The sequence below is a fragment of the Hemibagrus wyckioides genome, linkage group LG08 (assembly GCF_019097595.1).
Source record: "Hemibagrus wyckioides isolate EC202008001 linkage group LG08, SWU_Hwy_1.0, whole genome shotgun sequence".
Classification (NCBI taxonomy): Eukaryota; Metazoa; Chordata; class Actinopteri; order Siluriformes; family Bagridae; genus Hemibagrus; species Hemibagrus wyckioides.
This window is the reverse complement of record NC_080717.1, coordinates 16,280,206-16,294,937: the sequence shown is the minus strand read 5'-3', so window position 1 is coordinate 16,294,937 and position 14,732 is coordinate 16,280,206. Positions and strand designations below refer to the sequence as shown.

Sequence of the window (14,732 nt, the reverse complement as noted above, 5' to 3'; positions counted from 1 at the left end):
TTAAATAATTTTAATTTGTTACAATTTTAACATTTTTAATTATAATTTAATTATCATTTCTAAATAATTTTAATTAAAAAAAAATAATCTGAACATTTTTTATTCTAATTTAATTATCATTGTAAAAATGCCATTTTTTTTACAAGTAGAATATTTATATATATATATATATATATATATATATATATATATATATATATATATATATATATATATATATTAAATTATATATATAAAACTCTAACATGCAAATCCATGTTTGTTCTAGTGCTCTTTGAAAAATATTGTTTTTGGGCAAGACCTATTGCTTAAGGTGACTGGTTCATTTGTTTTTTAATTTCATACTTTTGAATATTTGTAGTTGCCTCTGAGCTCATGCACGTCATCTGAATCTGATCTGTTTTCTAGTGCCTATAGTGACAGCAATGTTTGCATCAGAAGTAAAGAGAGTATGTTCAGGGAGTATTTAGCAGTGAGCAGACGGTCCCTCAAGAACAGAGGAGAAGGCAACTGAGTCCCCAAAACACAGAGGAGAAGGCAACTGAAAGCAAAGATCAGCAACAGTGATAATCTGCATTATTAATGGCCAAGCTGCATGGGTATGCTATCAAAAATCTGCCGTCCACCAACAAAATAAATAAGCAAACAAAAAAAAAAAGAGACTGCACGGCATATTTGTGGAGTTGTGTAAGGAGTGTTGTGTATTCCTCCTGATGCAGATATAGCCGGAGAGAGGAATGAAAAGCTGTAAGTCATGTCGTGCCGGATTCAGTGGGTCAGGGATCTCCTCGGCGTAGCCATGGTAACGCGCCCAGCAACTGGGAGGAAGTTTTGCCTCATCCGGTCTCCTCTCTTCTCATTGGTCACAGAGAGAGCGGAAGATGATAACAGACAAGATGCGGTCTATGATTACAGAAGAACCTGCCTGTAACTGGTGGCTTGTATTAATTCCTTTTAATATTAATGCATCATCAGAGGCATTCCTTATGCAGTCTTTTTGCTCATAACCAAGTTAAATGTCTCAAATATTTTCTACTCGTCTGGATTCACATAAGAACGGGGACATTTGTTAGCAGAACGCAGACATTAATAAAAGCGACACAGAGTTGAATTATACGGAATGCATAATTTATGTGTGCCTAGACCAACGTACAGGCAGGCAGGCAGGCAGGCCAGTCAGAACTAATGGATAAAGAAACGTCTCCAGCAGAAGACACTAGTTAGGAGAAAGGACATTGTGGTAGCCATTAAGGGACGTCGATAAATTAGCAGAGAGGAGGAGGAGGAGGATGAGAAAGAGAAAAAGGGGTGGGATGGGGGGATGGTCTCTTGTCCGCAGAGAAATGAATGAGTACTATTAAAATGAAGAGTGCTGTATAATTAAAACCTGAAGTGAAGTTGCAGACAGTGTTGCGCATTTTCCGAGCTCATTAAGTCATAGTGTACAGGGCTTCCTTCTTCTCTCCCTCCCTCAGCACTGTGACCCTCAGACTGCTTTTCTACTTTTTTTTAAATAATCCCATTTCACATTAGTAATCCAGACGGCGCTGCACTGCCCAGACTATCAGTGAGTTACTGGACGACGTGCTGCTTGGGTAAGGAGGATTAGAGCATGCTGAGCGGCGGCCTCTACTCGCTCTCAGCCCAGCTCCTGAGAAGGATTTCTGTATAAAAGCCACCGCTGCAACTCTCGAGCCTGCTGACCATGCTGCATCAGCGACTTGTAGTACTGAATTTATACATGGAGGAGATATGCAAGAAGCTTGAAGGAGAATGTGCTATTTTGCCGTATGAACACCCTGATGTTTTGGGGGGTCGCTCTTCAGTTCTCCTAATCGGAATATCACTTTCTCCAGACTCCAGGAAAAAGTGATCCCTGATTCTTACCACTTTAACCATTACGACCCTGTCGAGAGTTCTTTTTTAAAATATATATATATATATATAAATCAATGATAAAAATGCTGACTTGTCATTATGACCATAAACGCATGACCAATCAAATTCTTTTGGCTTTGATGCCTGAAATTAAGATTATTTTTGCATTGCCATGAAAGTGCATGAATACTGTGCATTTTGTCCACAAAATGTTCAAAAGAATGATATAAAGTGTTGGTTATGTTACTCATCTTGGCAGTTATTCTGCATTGTGCATGCTTTACAAAAGTGCTTCATCATGTTTTGGCAGATGTTGTTGCCCCAAGTCTGCTGTATACTTTTAAAGGCTGACACAGACACACGCTGCCTTTCAGGACATCAGCAGAAGAGTGATCACAACTCAGCAAAAAAGAGCCTGGAGGTGTTCGCATAAGAATACACCAGTGTGTGTTTGAGCATGTTAGGTCATATATATTTGATACAAAAGATATAAGGCTCTATATTCTGTACCAGAGCTCTTTGTGCTGTTTCAAGTTCAAGTGTGTGTCTTTGTGTAAGGGGTTACCTTGAGAGAGTCGAAGCAGGCGATGACGCGGCCGTTCTCCACATGGCAGGTGCGAGAGGGATGAGCAAACTTGCACTCGGTGTCGGAACGTGAGCACGAGCCTCTCTGGAACTCGCGACACACCTCTAGCGTCAGCCACTTGGTGTCCCGGCCTACAGCGACGTTGACGGCCATGACGAGCGGGTGCTTAGGGTGGAGTTAAAGGTCGTCTGGGGGTATGAAGGTTAAAAAGCGCACGTAGCAGGACAAAAAATCACTGTGCCACAGCACAAAAAACACTCTGGCAAAAGGAAAGGGACATGCTCTAATGTTCAGACAGAATGGTGGAAAACTGTTAACAAGAAAAACAGTGAGGAATCTATGACTCGCTGTGTTCCATATGAGCTGGATAGCAGGGCAAAGAGCAGGCGTGTCCAGGAGAAGGATGCTGAGGCAGAGCAGGTCACTCGGGCATGCCGAAACGGCTTCTTGACTCAGACCGAGGCACTAAAAGTGCAGACAGACACGTTCTTCTGGGCTGCAGTGGCCGTCCTGTCTCATAAAACCGCCCTCTGCTCTACATAAAACGACTTTATCCACTTTTCGCACCTCCGGATTCCTAAAGGCCGCTGTCCTGCTGCATGAAGCTTTAGTAGAGTTTCTTACATTTCCAGACAACAAGAGAGGAAGAAAAAGCTTCAGGAATAAAGCGTTGGGTACGAAAGAAGAAACGAATCGACTGTCCTTGTATTAACCGGATGATATTGCGAGCGAGGTGGGGGGAGGCTTGGAATCGAGGAACAGCAAATGGGCCGATTGACTGTTTGCCTGTCAGAGTGAAATATAGCCCGAGACAAGGCCAAGCGCAATCACGGATACACTTACAGAGGCAAGCAGTCAGGTCTGAGGGGGAACAGCAGCGTGGGAAAAAAAGCATGCGCCGGCACGAGGCTGCTGCAGCATCCAGCACATCCAGGCACTTTGTGGTGATGCGTGTCCGCTGCCTTCTACTTGAGTCGCATTCTTGTCCCTCCTGTTTCTCCTGTGTCTCTTCTTCTCATTGTAGCCCTCCAATGTCTTCTTCAGTTCCTTGAAGTGCAACCTGTCTTTTAAAAGAGAGAGAAGGAAAAATTACAAAAAGAGTAATGGCAAGTCAAAAGATATGAGTCCAAATAGAAAAACAATCACTAGGTGAACCTTTGTGAGACTGGGTGTGCTGAATGAACAGGCGGATAAAGAAAACTGTAGAAATGAAACTGTAGAAGCCAATGAAACTGTAAAAGCTCAAGTATTTACACTGCAAAGCTGTGAGTGTGGGATACAGAGATGGAGAGAGACAGCGAGAGAAGGAAAGTGCATGGCAGAGAGTGCATGAGCGAGAAGCAGCAAGAGAGGGAAAGAGAGGTAGAGGAGGCGTGCGGGCTGGAGGCAGGCAGCAATGCACAGGAAAGGGCAGGCTGTGTCTTGATTAAGAGATAGAGGGAGGGCGGGAGAGAGGGAAGGAGGGAGGGGAAAAGGAGGAGGGGGAGAGAAATACAGCGTGAGCGAGCGCTGCCGCTTTATGATCAGCACAACAAGTTGGTGTCGGTTATGACTGCGCATGTGCTGGTGCCTATTTCTTGAAAAGCGAAGGGAGACTTTGTGAATTTGTGCGGAATCCAGGTAGTGGAGGAGAAGAGGAAGGGAAAGCCTGGCCCTCGCAACGGCAGCTGCTTAATGCTCAGTGATGTGACAGCCAATCAGTGGCTGCTTTGCAAACAGGCTGAGTGGGCAGCAGCCAATGAGGAGCGGAGTTACGCAGTGACTGTCTTCTTTTCCTCTCCTGCCTCCGCTGGAAGAGACTGTCATTGCTCATTGCATGTGCTCTCGGGCTCGCCTGTAAAACCAATGAAGCACGTCTGCCTGGTTTTTTCCCCTCACGAGCATTATGGGGAGAGTTTCTGTACTGGTGTATTGGCTAAATGTGCTATCACCACACAGCCTGAGTCTCACACACACACACACACAAACACACACACACACACACCCTGAAAGAATGGCTATGTTTATCTTTAAAATATAAGGAATCATGGTTAAAGTACTACAGAGAAAATCATTATAATCAAAAACCATGAGCTCAACACAAGCCACGGCAGTGGGAGTGAGTTTGCATTTTTGTATGCATGTTTGTGTCATGGGTGGTTTAACAGCTGACATGCAGTCTGCGCAGAAGAAGAATCGGTGATGTAATACAGATGAAGGTGGGCGATACTGAGAAGGGCCGACAAGCTAAGAGTAAATCTGTGCCTGTTACTGCTACTGGAGATCTAAACGTTTGTAAACAGACTCTATAAACTGTATCTGATGCTGGATGCGATTGATGGGTTGATGATGTTACTGGAATAAAGTGCTATTAACTACAGTCTCTTTTCAGTTGATTTCAGGCTACTCTTATAATAGTCGAATAATTACCATGGCAACACTTAATATTAAGGTTCCCTGAATCAGCATTTAGTCAACATTACCAAACCATGTTTATATAACTGTAGTCAAGTGTTAACAAAACTGTACATAACAAAGTGATGTAACACTTTCATTACCCGGCGTCTGTGTAAATGTAAACTTCAAATACTTGCATTTTTTTGATCAATCTATGACTAAAAGGAAGTTCACATAAATGAACAAAGAGGTAATTACAGCATGTTTAAACATATTTGATGAACTTACTGAACTCTGGTGTCCTCGTGCAAATATGCAGACTTGCTTTTTCACCTCTGTTCAGAATTTCACCACTTAGCAACTGTTAATGATAAAAAAAAAAAACATTTACTGATTCATAAACACAGCTTATGAAGAACAAGTATTTCTCAAAGGTGAACAGATCGAAAAGACTTCTTCAGACTGACAATGTGTGAATGAAATTGATTAAGACAGATAGATAGATAGATAGATAGATAGATAGATAGATAGATAGATAGATAGATAGATAGATAGATAGATAGATAGATAGATAGATAAACTGACAGACAAGCAGGCAGACAGACAAATGGATAGATAGACTGATTGCTAGACAGTCAGACAGACAAACAGACAGATGAACAGACAGACTGACTGATAGACAGACAGACTGATTGATAGACAGGCAGACAGACAGATGAACAGACAGACCGACTGACAGACAGACAGACAGATGAACAGACAGACCAACTGACAGACAGGCAGACAGATGGACAAACAGACAGACTGATTGATAGACAGACAGACAGATGGACAAACTGCTTGATAGACAGACAGGTGGACAGACAGACTGATTGATACACAGACAGACAGATGGACAAACAGACAAACTGCTAGACAGACAGACAGATGAACAGACAGACTGAATGATAGACAGACAAACAGACAGACTGATTGATAGACAGACAGACAGACAGACAAATGGACAGACAGACTGATTGACAGACAGATGGACTGACAGACTGATTGATAGACAGACAGACAGACAGATGGACAGACAGACAGATGGGAATAATAATGTCAGTAGCAACATTACACAAGGAATCATAGACAGAAATATTTCACAGCTCAAAACCTCTGTCCAAGAAACCTGATTAATATATGATGCAGTGATTTGATATTATCTGAACTTATTTATGATTATTATACTGATAAGGACCGGGTTTGCTGGCTCTTTTGATTTCACCCACTACCTGCATTTCTATTAAAAAACATCTGGTTGTGTAATCTAACGGTTAAACCCGATCTGGGGAAGTGACTGTAATTAGGCGATTATGTGCTGAGTGTGACAGGCCTGATCACAAAGCTCCTGGATTCCACACAGCTACAGAAAGAGAAATGTTGGGCTGAACTGGACTGACAGTGTAATGACTGCATGCGCTACACTTCATGTAACCTAATCTAACAGGTTTATGAGGTTGGATTACAGATCACTTCTCCTAACACTGTATGTGGAAAGACATAATTAGCTCTAATAATGGTTTAAGACACTAGGATGCTTATTTTAGTTTCCGTCTGCTTTTTTTTTTTTTTTAATGACAGTCTGGGGCTACAATATTCTGTTTTAATAAGATGATTTGTGGAAAGTAAATGAGGCTGCTTTCACTTATGGGGCGTTTAGTCCATTCGAATCGAACCCTTGGCACACTTTCACACTACAGCAATCACACTCTGGTGTAGCACCAAAACAATACAACGCCCGAGCGATGTGCTCTCGGTCTGGTTCCAAACGAACCCCAGTGAGGTTCAACTGCAGTGAGAAAGCGGTGCGGCTCTGCTGCAGAAAGCCAACTGAACACGCAGTATAAATGTTTCGGGTCGCAGGCAGCATATTTGTTGAGCTGAATGAGGAGTAGCTGACCAGTGAATGAAAGAGTTATGTTTCCATGCTCCTCACACAATGTTTAGCTACATCCTGAGTAGCTGTGCGTAAAATAATTAAGTAATAATGCTGGCATTGCCCAAAAAACAAAAGAATCAGGAATATAGCAAATAACAAATGTATAGCTGCAGTTGCCTCGATCAGTGAGTCTCCTCAGTGGAACAAAACAGACTTCATTTTATAACTAGCACGAATCTCCTGGTAATGCATTTTGGCATATAATACACAGTTATAGAAGGATAGGTGGGAAATGATTTAAAATCACACCCAGATGAGGAGGAGTTCCCTTTAAGCCTTCAAGGTTTCTTCCTCATATCATCTCAGGGAGTTTTCCCTCGTCACCGATGCCTCCTTGCTCATTCGAGATAAATTTAAAATTCCTAATTGATTCCCTGAATTGATATATTCCCCTAAAGCTGCTTTGTGACTTTTGTTAAACGTGTTATTCAAACCCAATGGAATTGAACTGAACTGTACAGATCATCTGATAAAGTTTCGCAGGGATGAGTGATATGTCCCGATCTGAAGACGCAGCACTGAGGGATGAATGAATATTTAGCTATGGCGGACCTAGACAAAACAGCACTGCGGTCATTGAAAAAAAGAGAGAGAGAGAGAGAAATCAGAAAGAGGGAGGAAGCAATGGAGTGAAAGCGGGAGACGGAAGGGCAGATAGGATCTGTGCCCGCGTCTAACAGAAACACACACAGACGGAGGAGGCGGCGGGGGTTCGGGAGTGTGACTGCGCAGACAGACAGCCCAGAAGGGAAGGAGAGCACTGCAGTGAAGTGGGAGAGGGTGTGAGCAGGATGATGTGAGCATGTGTGTGTGTGTGTATGACGGTGAGAGAGAGAGAGAGAGAGAGAGAGAAAGAAAGCAAAAGAAATAAGAGAGAAGGGGGTGGAAATTAAATTACTAACTACACACTCCAGAACAAAGGAACCTCCACATGAAGCAAAAAAGCAACAGAAGGATGCTTTTTTCACTGGCGTTTGCATGCTGCGCTGCTCTTCCTGTGTGCTACAGTAAAAAGGCAGGCAGGCAGCGAGTGGCCTAGTAGCCAGACTACACCACACACACCTGTTCTCTGTACAAACACACGCTGTTTCTATACGGCTCAGAGACACGGCAGGTGAACTGCGACAAGAAGCGCCATGTTCCCTCACGGCCCTGTCTTTACAGCATAAAACAGCTCCGGGCAGCTGTGAAGTACGGAGTTCGGTTATAAATAGGGAGCTGATGCCATGACATGAATGTGTAGGCTGAATAATTAATGATGCAACACAAACCGGAAGACGGGTTTATGATGCAGGCTGGGCCTGGCCTGCTCATCCTGGACTGCGACTGCTGCAGTGCCCTTGAAAATGTGCTGTTCAAGCCTAGCAATATCCTACATATTAGCACGTGTCATGCAAGACTCCGCATCGGCTCGGAATAATATGTTTTGACAAACATGACGTGATGACTAATGAGGTTAGCATGTTGAACAGCAACCATCTCCTCTGCCTGGGCAAAGACGGAAGACAAAGGATCGTCTGTTTGAGCCTAATAATATTATCAATTCATGGGACAGGCTTCGCTGGTGCGGTGACGTGAAGCTGGTTTACTGTAATGTTCTGCTGCTGGGACTTGGCTAAGCAGAGAATAGAGATAGTACACTGTGAGATATGTGTGTGTGTGTTTCATTGTTGTAGGTCTGAGGGAGAGAGGAGGCCTGCAAATATCAAGCGTCTGGAAACGGTGAGTGTGTTGACTCTGCAAGGTCACTCAGCCAGGAGCACCAAGACACACACACACACACACACACACACACACACTTCAAATTGCAGTGACCTTCAGGAATGGAGAGAAGTGAACGTGGTTGCAGTGTGTGTGAGACAATGTTTATAATTCACAATCCAGTCTTTGTTTTCTCGAAGTGCACGGATTAAACGTATATGCAAAACAGAATAAAGAGAACGAACGAATAAATAACTCTATCCGCAGAACGAGTTTGCTAGATCTGTGCCAACTATCTGTTTCCTCATGTTTTTAGTGCAGACATCTGTCTTTCATTAAACATTAACTTTTGATATAAAAAAAAAACCCAACAACCTTGAACTAAATAGAAAAGCTGCAGGCGGAATAGCGCTGTCTCCCGCAGGCTGTGCACCAAACAATCTCTCAGCCCTGGGTGCTCGATCAGCTTGATCAATAAGATGTTAGGAAGGCGTCACCGACAGTGATACTTTTAAAATATCCTCCATAATACATGGCTATAGGAACAGGCTATAGGAACAGTAATTAACCAGCACTTCCAGTTCTATTCACTTCCTAAGCTGTTACTGTCCTGTCTTTTATCCTGAGAATTACGCAATGAAACGAGTGACTAAATGGGTCATAGCCTTGAAAAGATAATCAACTGAAACACACTAATCTTATCCTTCAACTGCTAGCCAGAATATTTTAACTTTTTTATCTCGGCCTTACAGAAGATACACAGTTAAAAAATAGATTTCATGACTAATTGTAGTATTACTAGTATAAATCAGCCACTTTATTATATGCATTTGTGCAATTATGGAATCAGCCAATCATGTGGCAGAAGCATTGTGGTGCATATATTCAGCACGTACAGGTCAAGTGCTTCAGGTCAATTCAAAGCTTATGTCAAACATCAGATTGGGGGGGGGGATGTCAGTGAAATCGCCTCGTTGATGAGGGATCAGAGGAGAATAACTGGACTGAATTACTCAAATTTGTCTGGAATCAACAGCCATGCCTCATTATCTCATTTTTCTGCGTTCTGATGATTGACCTGTATGTTATTATTATTATTATTATTATTATTATTATAATAATCAGAAAACATCAATTCAATTTATATAGCACTTTTAACAATGGACACTGTCTCAAAGCAGCTTTACAGAACACAAGAACTATAGTACAAAAGTTCAAGATTAATATTAGACTTATATTTAAATGTATTTGTATTAATCCCAGGTGACTGTGGCAAGGAAAAACTGCCTTGGATGGTAAGGGGGAAAAAAAACCTTGAGAGGAACCAGACTCAAAATGGAACCTCATCCTCATCTGGGTGACACTGGAGAGTGTGAATTACCATAAACACCAGAGAGTGTGATTACGAATAATGTCCTTTTGGTGGTATGGTGGTGTTTCGTCTCCAGTGAGAGCTCTGGTCAGGGTAATCATGGACCCCATCGATCCCCAGCGACAGACACACAATCACATGGCAGGTTAATCTAAAGCTATCAATCCACCTACTGGCATAGTTTCCAAAGGTGGGAGGAAGTCCATGTGGACACTGTGAGGACATCCAAATCTCCCGGCACCCTGCGAGGTGTTAGTTCTACCTGCTGCACCACGGTACCACCCACATATACAGGTGAATGAAGAAATAGCCCATGGCACAGGAGTCAGAAACAGCTGCAGTTTAGAAATTGTAAAAAAAAAGGCACCTTCAACAGCTCTTCACTTCTTGGGCCTTTTGTATCTTGACTGTAAATCTCAGCAATCTCTGTTCAAATTCAAATAGCTATTAAACAAACCTGGAACTTTCTCCCTAATTTGCTCTTGGGCAAGTGCCTCCCCTGGCCAGCTCTGTCACAGTGCAGCATAATGCATGATATCTGCCCTCTTCTGCATACACAAGCTCACAGATACCTATGATTGGCTAGAGTCACTGTGATTGACAGGGAAAGCACTATATCACCCCGCCCACTCTGTGAACACACCCGATTTTGGCTTAGATGCCCGTGGCATACTTGGTATTTAATCTTGCAATCTCCTGATGATAGGACAAAGCTTTTCTGCTGCACCCAAAAAAATAAATAAATAAAAAAGAAACCTTCTCTGTACATACTGACAGCTATCATTAGAAGAAATGCCTGTGTGGCCATGTCCTACTCTGCAATCTGCAGCTACAAATTTCAGCACAGTCTGGGTTTACACACTTCTCCCCGTCTGCCAATTATTTTGCACATGAATAGCCCATATGATGGAGGCCTATAAATGAACAGCAAGTGGGAGATGAAGAATACACTACAAAACATGCCTAAGAAAATGAAGAGTGCTGTTCGAAGAGACTGGAAACCTGATGACAGCGATGTGCGATATGTCATTCTCCTGAGGTTTAACATTAAAACGTGCCACAACACATGGACACTGACCTGTCCTAGCACAGACAGCGGAGTTCAGGAGGATCCTGGATATTCCACACTATGCTTTTAGACATGATGATTAAATGGGAAAGCTTTCTAACTAATAAAGACAGGCTATAAAATATATGATCTGAAATCAGGAGTGTGAGTGATGCTACATGAAGCTTGGGTGTGTGAGGTTTGCATAAAGGGTGTGGAAGTGAAGAGAGGTGGAAGACAAAGCTGTTTTTGGCAGCTGCGTCGAGCTGAAGCATGAACGACAGCATCAATTACAGTGGCTTCAATCGCCACTAGCAGAGACAAGAGCCATGTGATACTGTAGTTGGTTATAACACACAGGAAATGATGTTACACACACACAGCTATGTTCAGCATCATAGTGGATGGGTTAGATGAAGGTGAGGGTGGGAGTGAAACAACTCCCCAGCATGGATACTGCATACTGGCGCACTGCACAACATACCCAATGCAGACGTGCATGCAGTATACGAGCAACCCCAGGGTGTATCTAGGATTTTGTGATTTTACGATCGTAGAAATGAACACAAAATCAAGCAAACTCCGCTGAGGAGACTGCAGTTCATCAAAATTACCACCAATTTAGTGCAGATTTGGGCCAAGGAGCATCCTGTGCCATCATCACGACGCTCATTCAGCCTTCGTTCACTTTCTATCACAGAAAGCAATTACATATGTGTCTTCACTGCTTGTATTAAAAAAAGAAGAATCCTGCGCTGGCATTTTCAAGTAAAAAAAAAAAAAAACAGACAAAAATTGAAGGTGCATTGCAAATTTAGAAAAAAGGCACATCGAAATGGAGCATGTTCGGCCGCAAGAATCACACAAAAATAACCTGCGAGATCCTGGAGGGAGCGCATTATGCAAGCTGCATTAGAGTATGATGCAAGTAGCAATACTCTCAGCTCGGTAGTATTGCCAGTACAAGGTCATTAATCATTTAAACGTTTCTGTCCAGATCTCACATACTGTACAGTCATAGTGCAGTGCAGCTGTGGAATATATAATGCAATGAGCTGATGCATTCACACGCACACACACAATACTACGACCTTGCCCTCTTAACACCAAGCCAGTAAACGCCACAGCCGAATAACTGAGGGTTTTCACCTATTTCTGACCTTTTTTTAAAATAAATAAATAAATAAAACCTAGTAGGAAATACGACTGAGAATGTACGTGAACGTTTAAGTAAAATAGGTTATTGTAGGAATGACCATCAGAATGATCTCGGTTGCAGCCGAAAGTGATTTGAGATCTCCTCAACCATGAACGTTCCTGAAGCAGACAGAGCAACTCTGCAGCTTGCTTTTGGGAATTTAGCCACTGCTGAACCCACAGAGCTTCTGTGTTCCATGCAAATCCTTAAAGCCACGTAACCTCTGGGGGTTTTTTTCTATGTTAATCTTATAGCTAAAGCTTCTGGTTTTGTCTCTCTTAATGGTGATTCCCTTCAACAATGTGTACTGGGAAAGAGATGACTCTTGCTTTTATTCGTTTTTTTATCCGTTCATGTGTGCATTTATTTTAAAATAAAAAAAATAAATAAAAATCATGGATACGACATGGCTGTGTGTTTAGAAGTAATCTGACACAATCCACGGCGCGCACACTGCAACAGCTTGTGCAAAGCGATGCTGCCGGGGCAGATGCAACATATCACTGGAAATGAGGTCAGTTTTGATGTACAGTAAAAATGAGACACAGAGAAGGGTTATGGTATAGAGAGCGTCTTGGAGTCTTGAAGCTTTGGGTCTGAAAGCAGATGGACATGCAAAGTGAAATCCATGTGAGCAGCTGAGGCCTTCTGACTGTTTAACTTGCAGAACTGAAAGTGCAGGCAGCGGATCAGAAAAAGGAGAAGTACGCACTTCTTCAAAAAGAAAAAAAAAAAAAAAAAAGGACAAGTCGCTCGTTTTCCTCGTTTCAACTTAAGCTACTTTTACTGCCGAATATAACAGAAGTGAAACAAATAAACCTCGGTTATGTTAATTGTACAAGAATAATTTCATCTTGTGAAACACCGAAAAAAAAAAACTCCTGGACTGAGCTAATATTTCATCGTGTTTAAATTACAATATATATATATATATATATATATATATATATATATATATATATATATATTACAATATTTTTCATATGATACACTTGATATAGCTGCATATCAACTTTAATAGGACTCTATTAGAAGCTCGATTGGATGACACAGTGATCATACTGCGATGAGGAAAGAAGTGGCACGCTCCGAGCAGTCACGCTTTCCACTGTGTCGGAGTGAGAAATAGAGGAACGGCAGCAGAGGAGTGTGGGGCGGGAGCATGCAGAGGCAGAGCTTAAAATGGACGCCAGACAGTTGAGGTTGAGGTGAGTAAGAGGAGTGGTTAGGAGACAGGCGCCAGCAGCTGCAGGAGTTAAACTGAGAGAGAGAGAGAGAGAGAGAGACCATTTCTTAAGAGCAAAATAATTAGGTTAAGTATCTGTAATCCCCTTAGCTTACTCCTGCGCTGCAGTCTCCATTCACAAAAACCTCCAGTGTCCTGCGTCCACATGGAAACACACGGTTACAACACACATAACATTTACAGAATCGTTACAGAAAACTGATTTTTTTTTTTAATTCGCCACCGGATCTAGTCTGATCGAATACTAAAATAGCTAAAGAGAAAATAACTAAGCTGAACTAGGAGTAAAACACGTTATGGGGAAACAATCAAGCTGAAATGTAAAGCAACGTTCACTCATTCGGCAAAATTTTATCTGTGCAACTCGAAAGTAAGCGTTCCTACCTCTGGTTGCCATGGTAATAATGTTTATCAGTGGGTGGAGCATATAGTGTTTCAAAAAATAAAACATTCTGGAGGGAGAGTTGGCGTTGTATATAAAATTCACCAGAGTATATCTGCATGATATCAGACTAGGTGAAAGAGAAGCAATGGGCGCTCTACTCTCTTGGTTAAACCTTTCTAAACTCTGGACACGCCTGCATCCGATCTCCAAAGCCATCCGATTGGTCTGTGGTCACTTTGTGGCTGCAGGTCGATGTATGTGTGAACGCAGCGTTAATAAATGCTGACAGTGGAGACTCCTTCCAAAAAATGCTCTCAACATGCTTCAAAACAAGGGTTCTCCTCACAGACAGTGTCAAGTATTATACTGAGCGTTATAACAAACTGAGTTGAACTGAAGGAGTCTTATAACGCCTGAGCCGTGCTGTTGTATCACGACTAAAACAGGATACGAAAATAATCCAGAAAATAACCCCGCAGTTGATCGTTTTCCAATTTCAGCATGTCCTGAAGAGTTTTACTAAACTAACATTTTACTAAATCACAAGAACGACTATTAAATTATCAAAGAGATAAAGGTCCCCATCATCTTTTCTCCCAAATTTAGTCCCACATTGCAGTCGTCTCTCTCGTACCATACACCAGCTACCAAGTGCTGAAGAGACCTGAATGTGAAGCTGTTTTGAACTGCTGCTCATGTGAAATCCTGGGGTGGTGCAACACACTTGCATGTAATACAGTTTTGCAAGATAAGTTACACATGTATATTTGAAAGATAAGTAACTTCCTGTTATTACTTGCTTTATAACAGATACATAAACAGTTGCTTGCTCACCAGCCTCTTAGTTTCTGTCGTAACATCAACAAGACCAAAAGAAAAAAGCAACCTCATGTTAATGAGAACCTGGGAAGACCCTGAAAACCCCGGAAAGTCTCTCCCATTACAGAAAACTTACTGACAATGG

The 14,732-nt window shown here is 42.1% G+C and overlaps 1 protein-coding gene across 23 annotated transcripts in view; it reads right to left on the bottom strand.

The window, feature by feature from the left end:
• The window catches only part of mbnl3 (muscleblind-like splicing regulator 3), a 44,490-nt gene that overhangs the window by 24,882 nt on the left and 4,876 nt on the right, over window positions 1-14,732 (bottom strand). For 16 of the 23 annotated variants that reach the window (XM_058397870.1, XM_058397880.1, XM_058397869.1 and 13 more), the window contains 2 exons: window positions 5,129-5,201; window positions 2,444-3,528 (listed from right to left, as the gene is read on the bottom strand). In XM_058397870.1, coding sequence (XP_058253853.1) covers window positions 2,444-2,617 — 174 coding nt within the window. In that variant the 5' untranslated portion in view covers window positions 2,618-3,528; window positions 5,129-5,201. Of the gene's footprint in view, window positions 1-2,443; window positions 3,529-3,619; window positions 3,825-5,128; window positions 5,202-13,478; window positions 13,501-14,732 lie in introns of those variants that run through there. The other 7 variants (XM_058397875.1, XM_058397872.1, XM_058397877.1 and 4 more) reach the window with 5 other exon arrangements.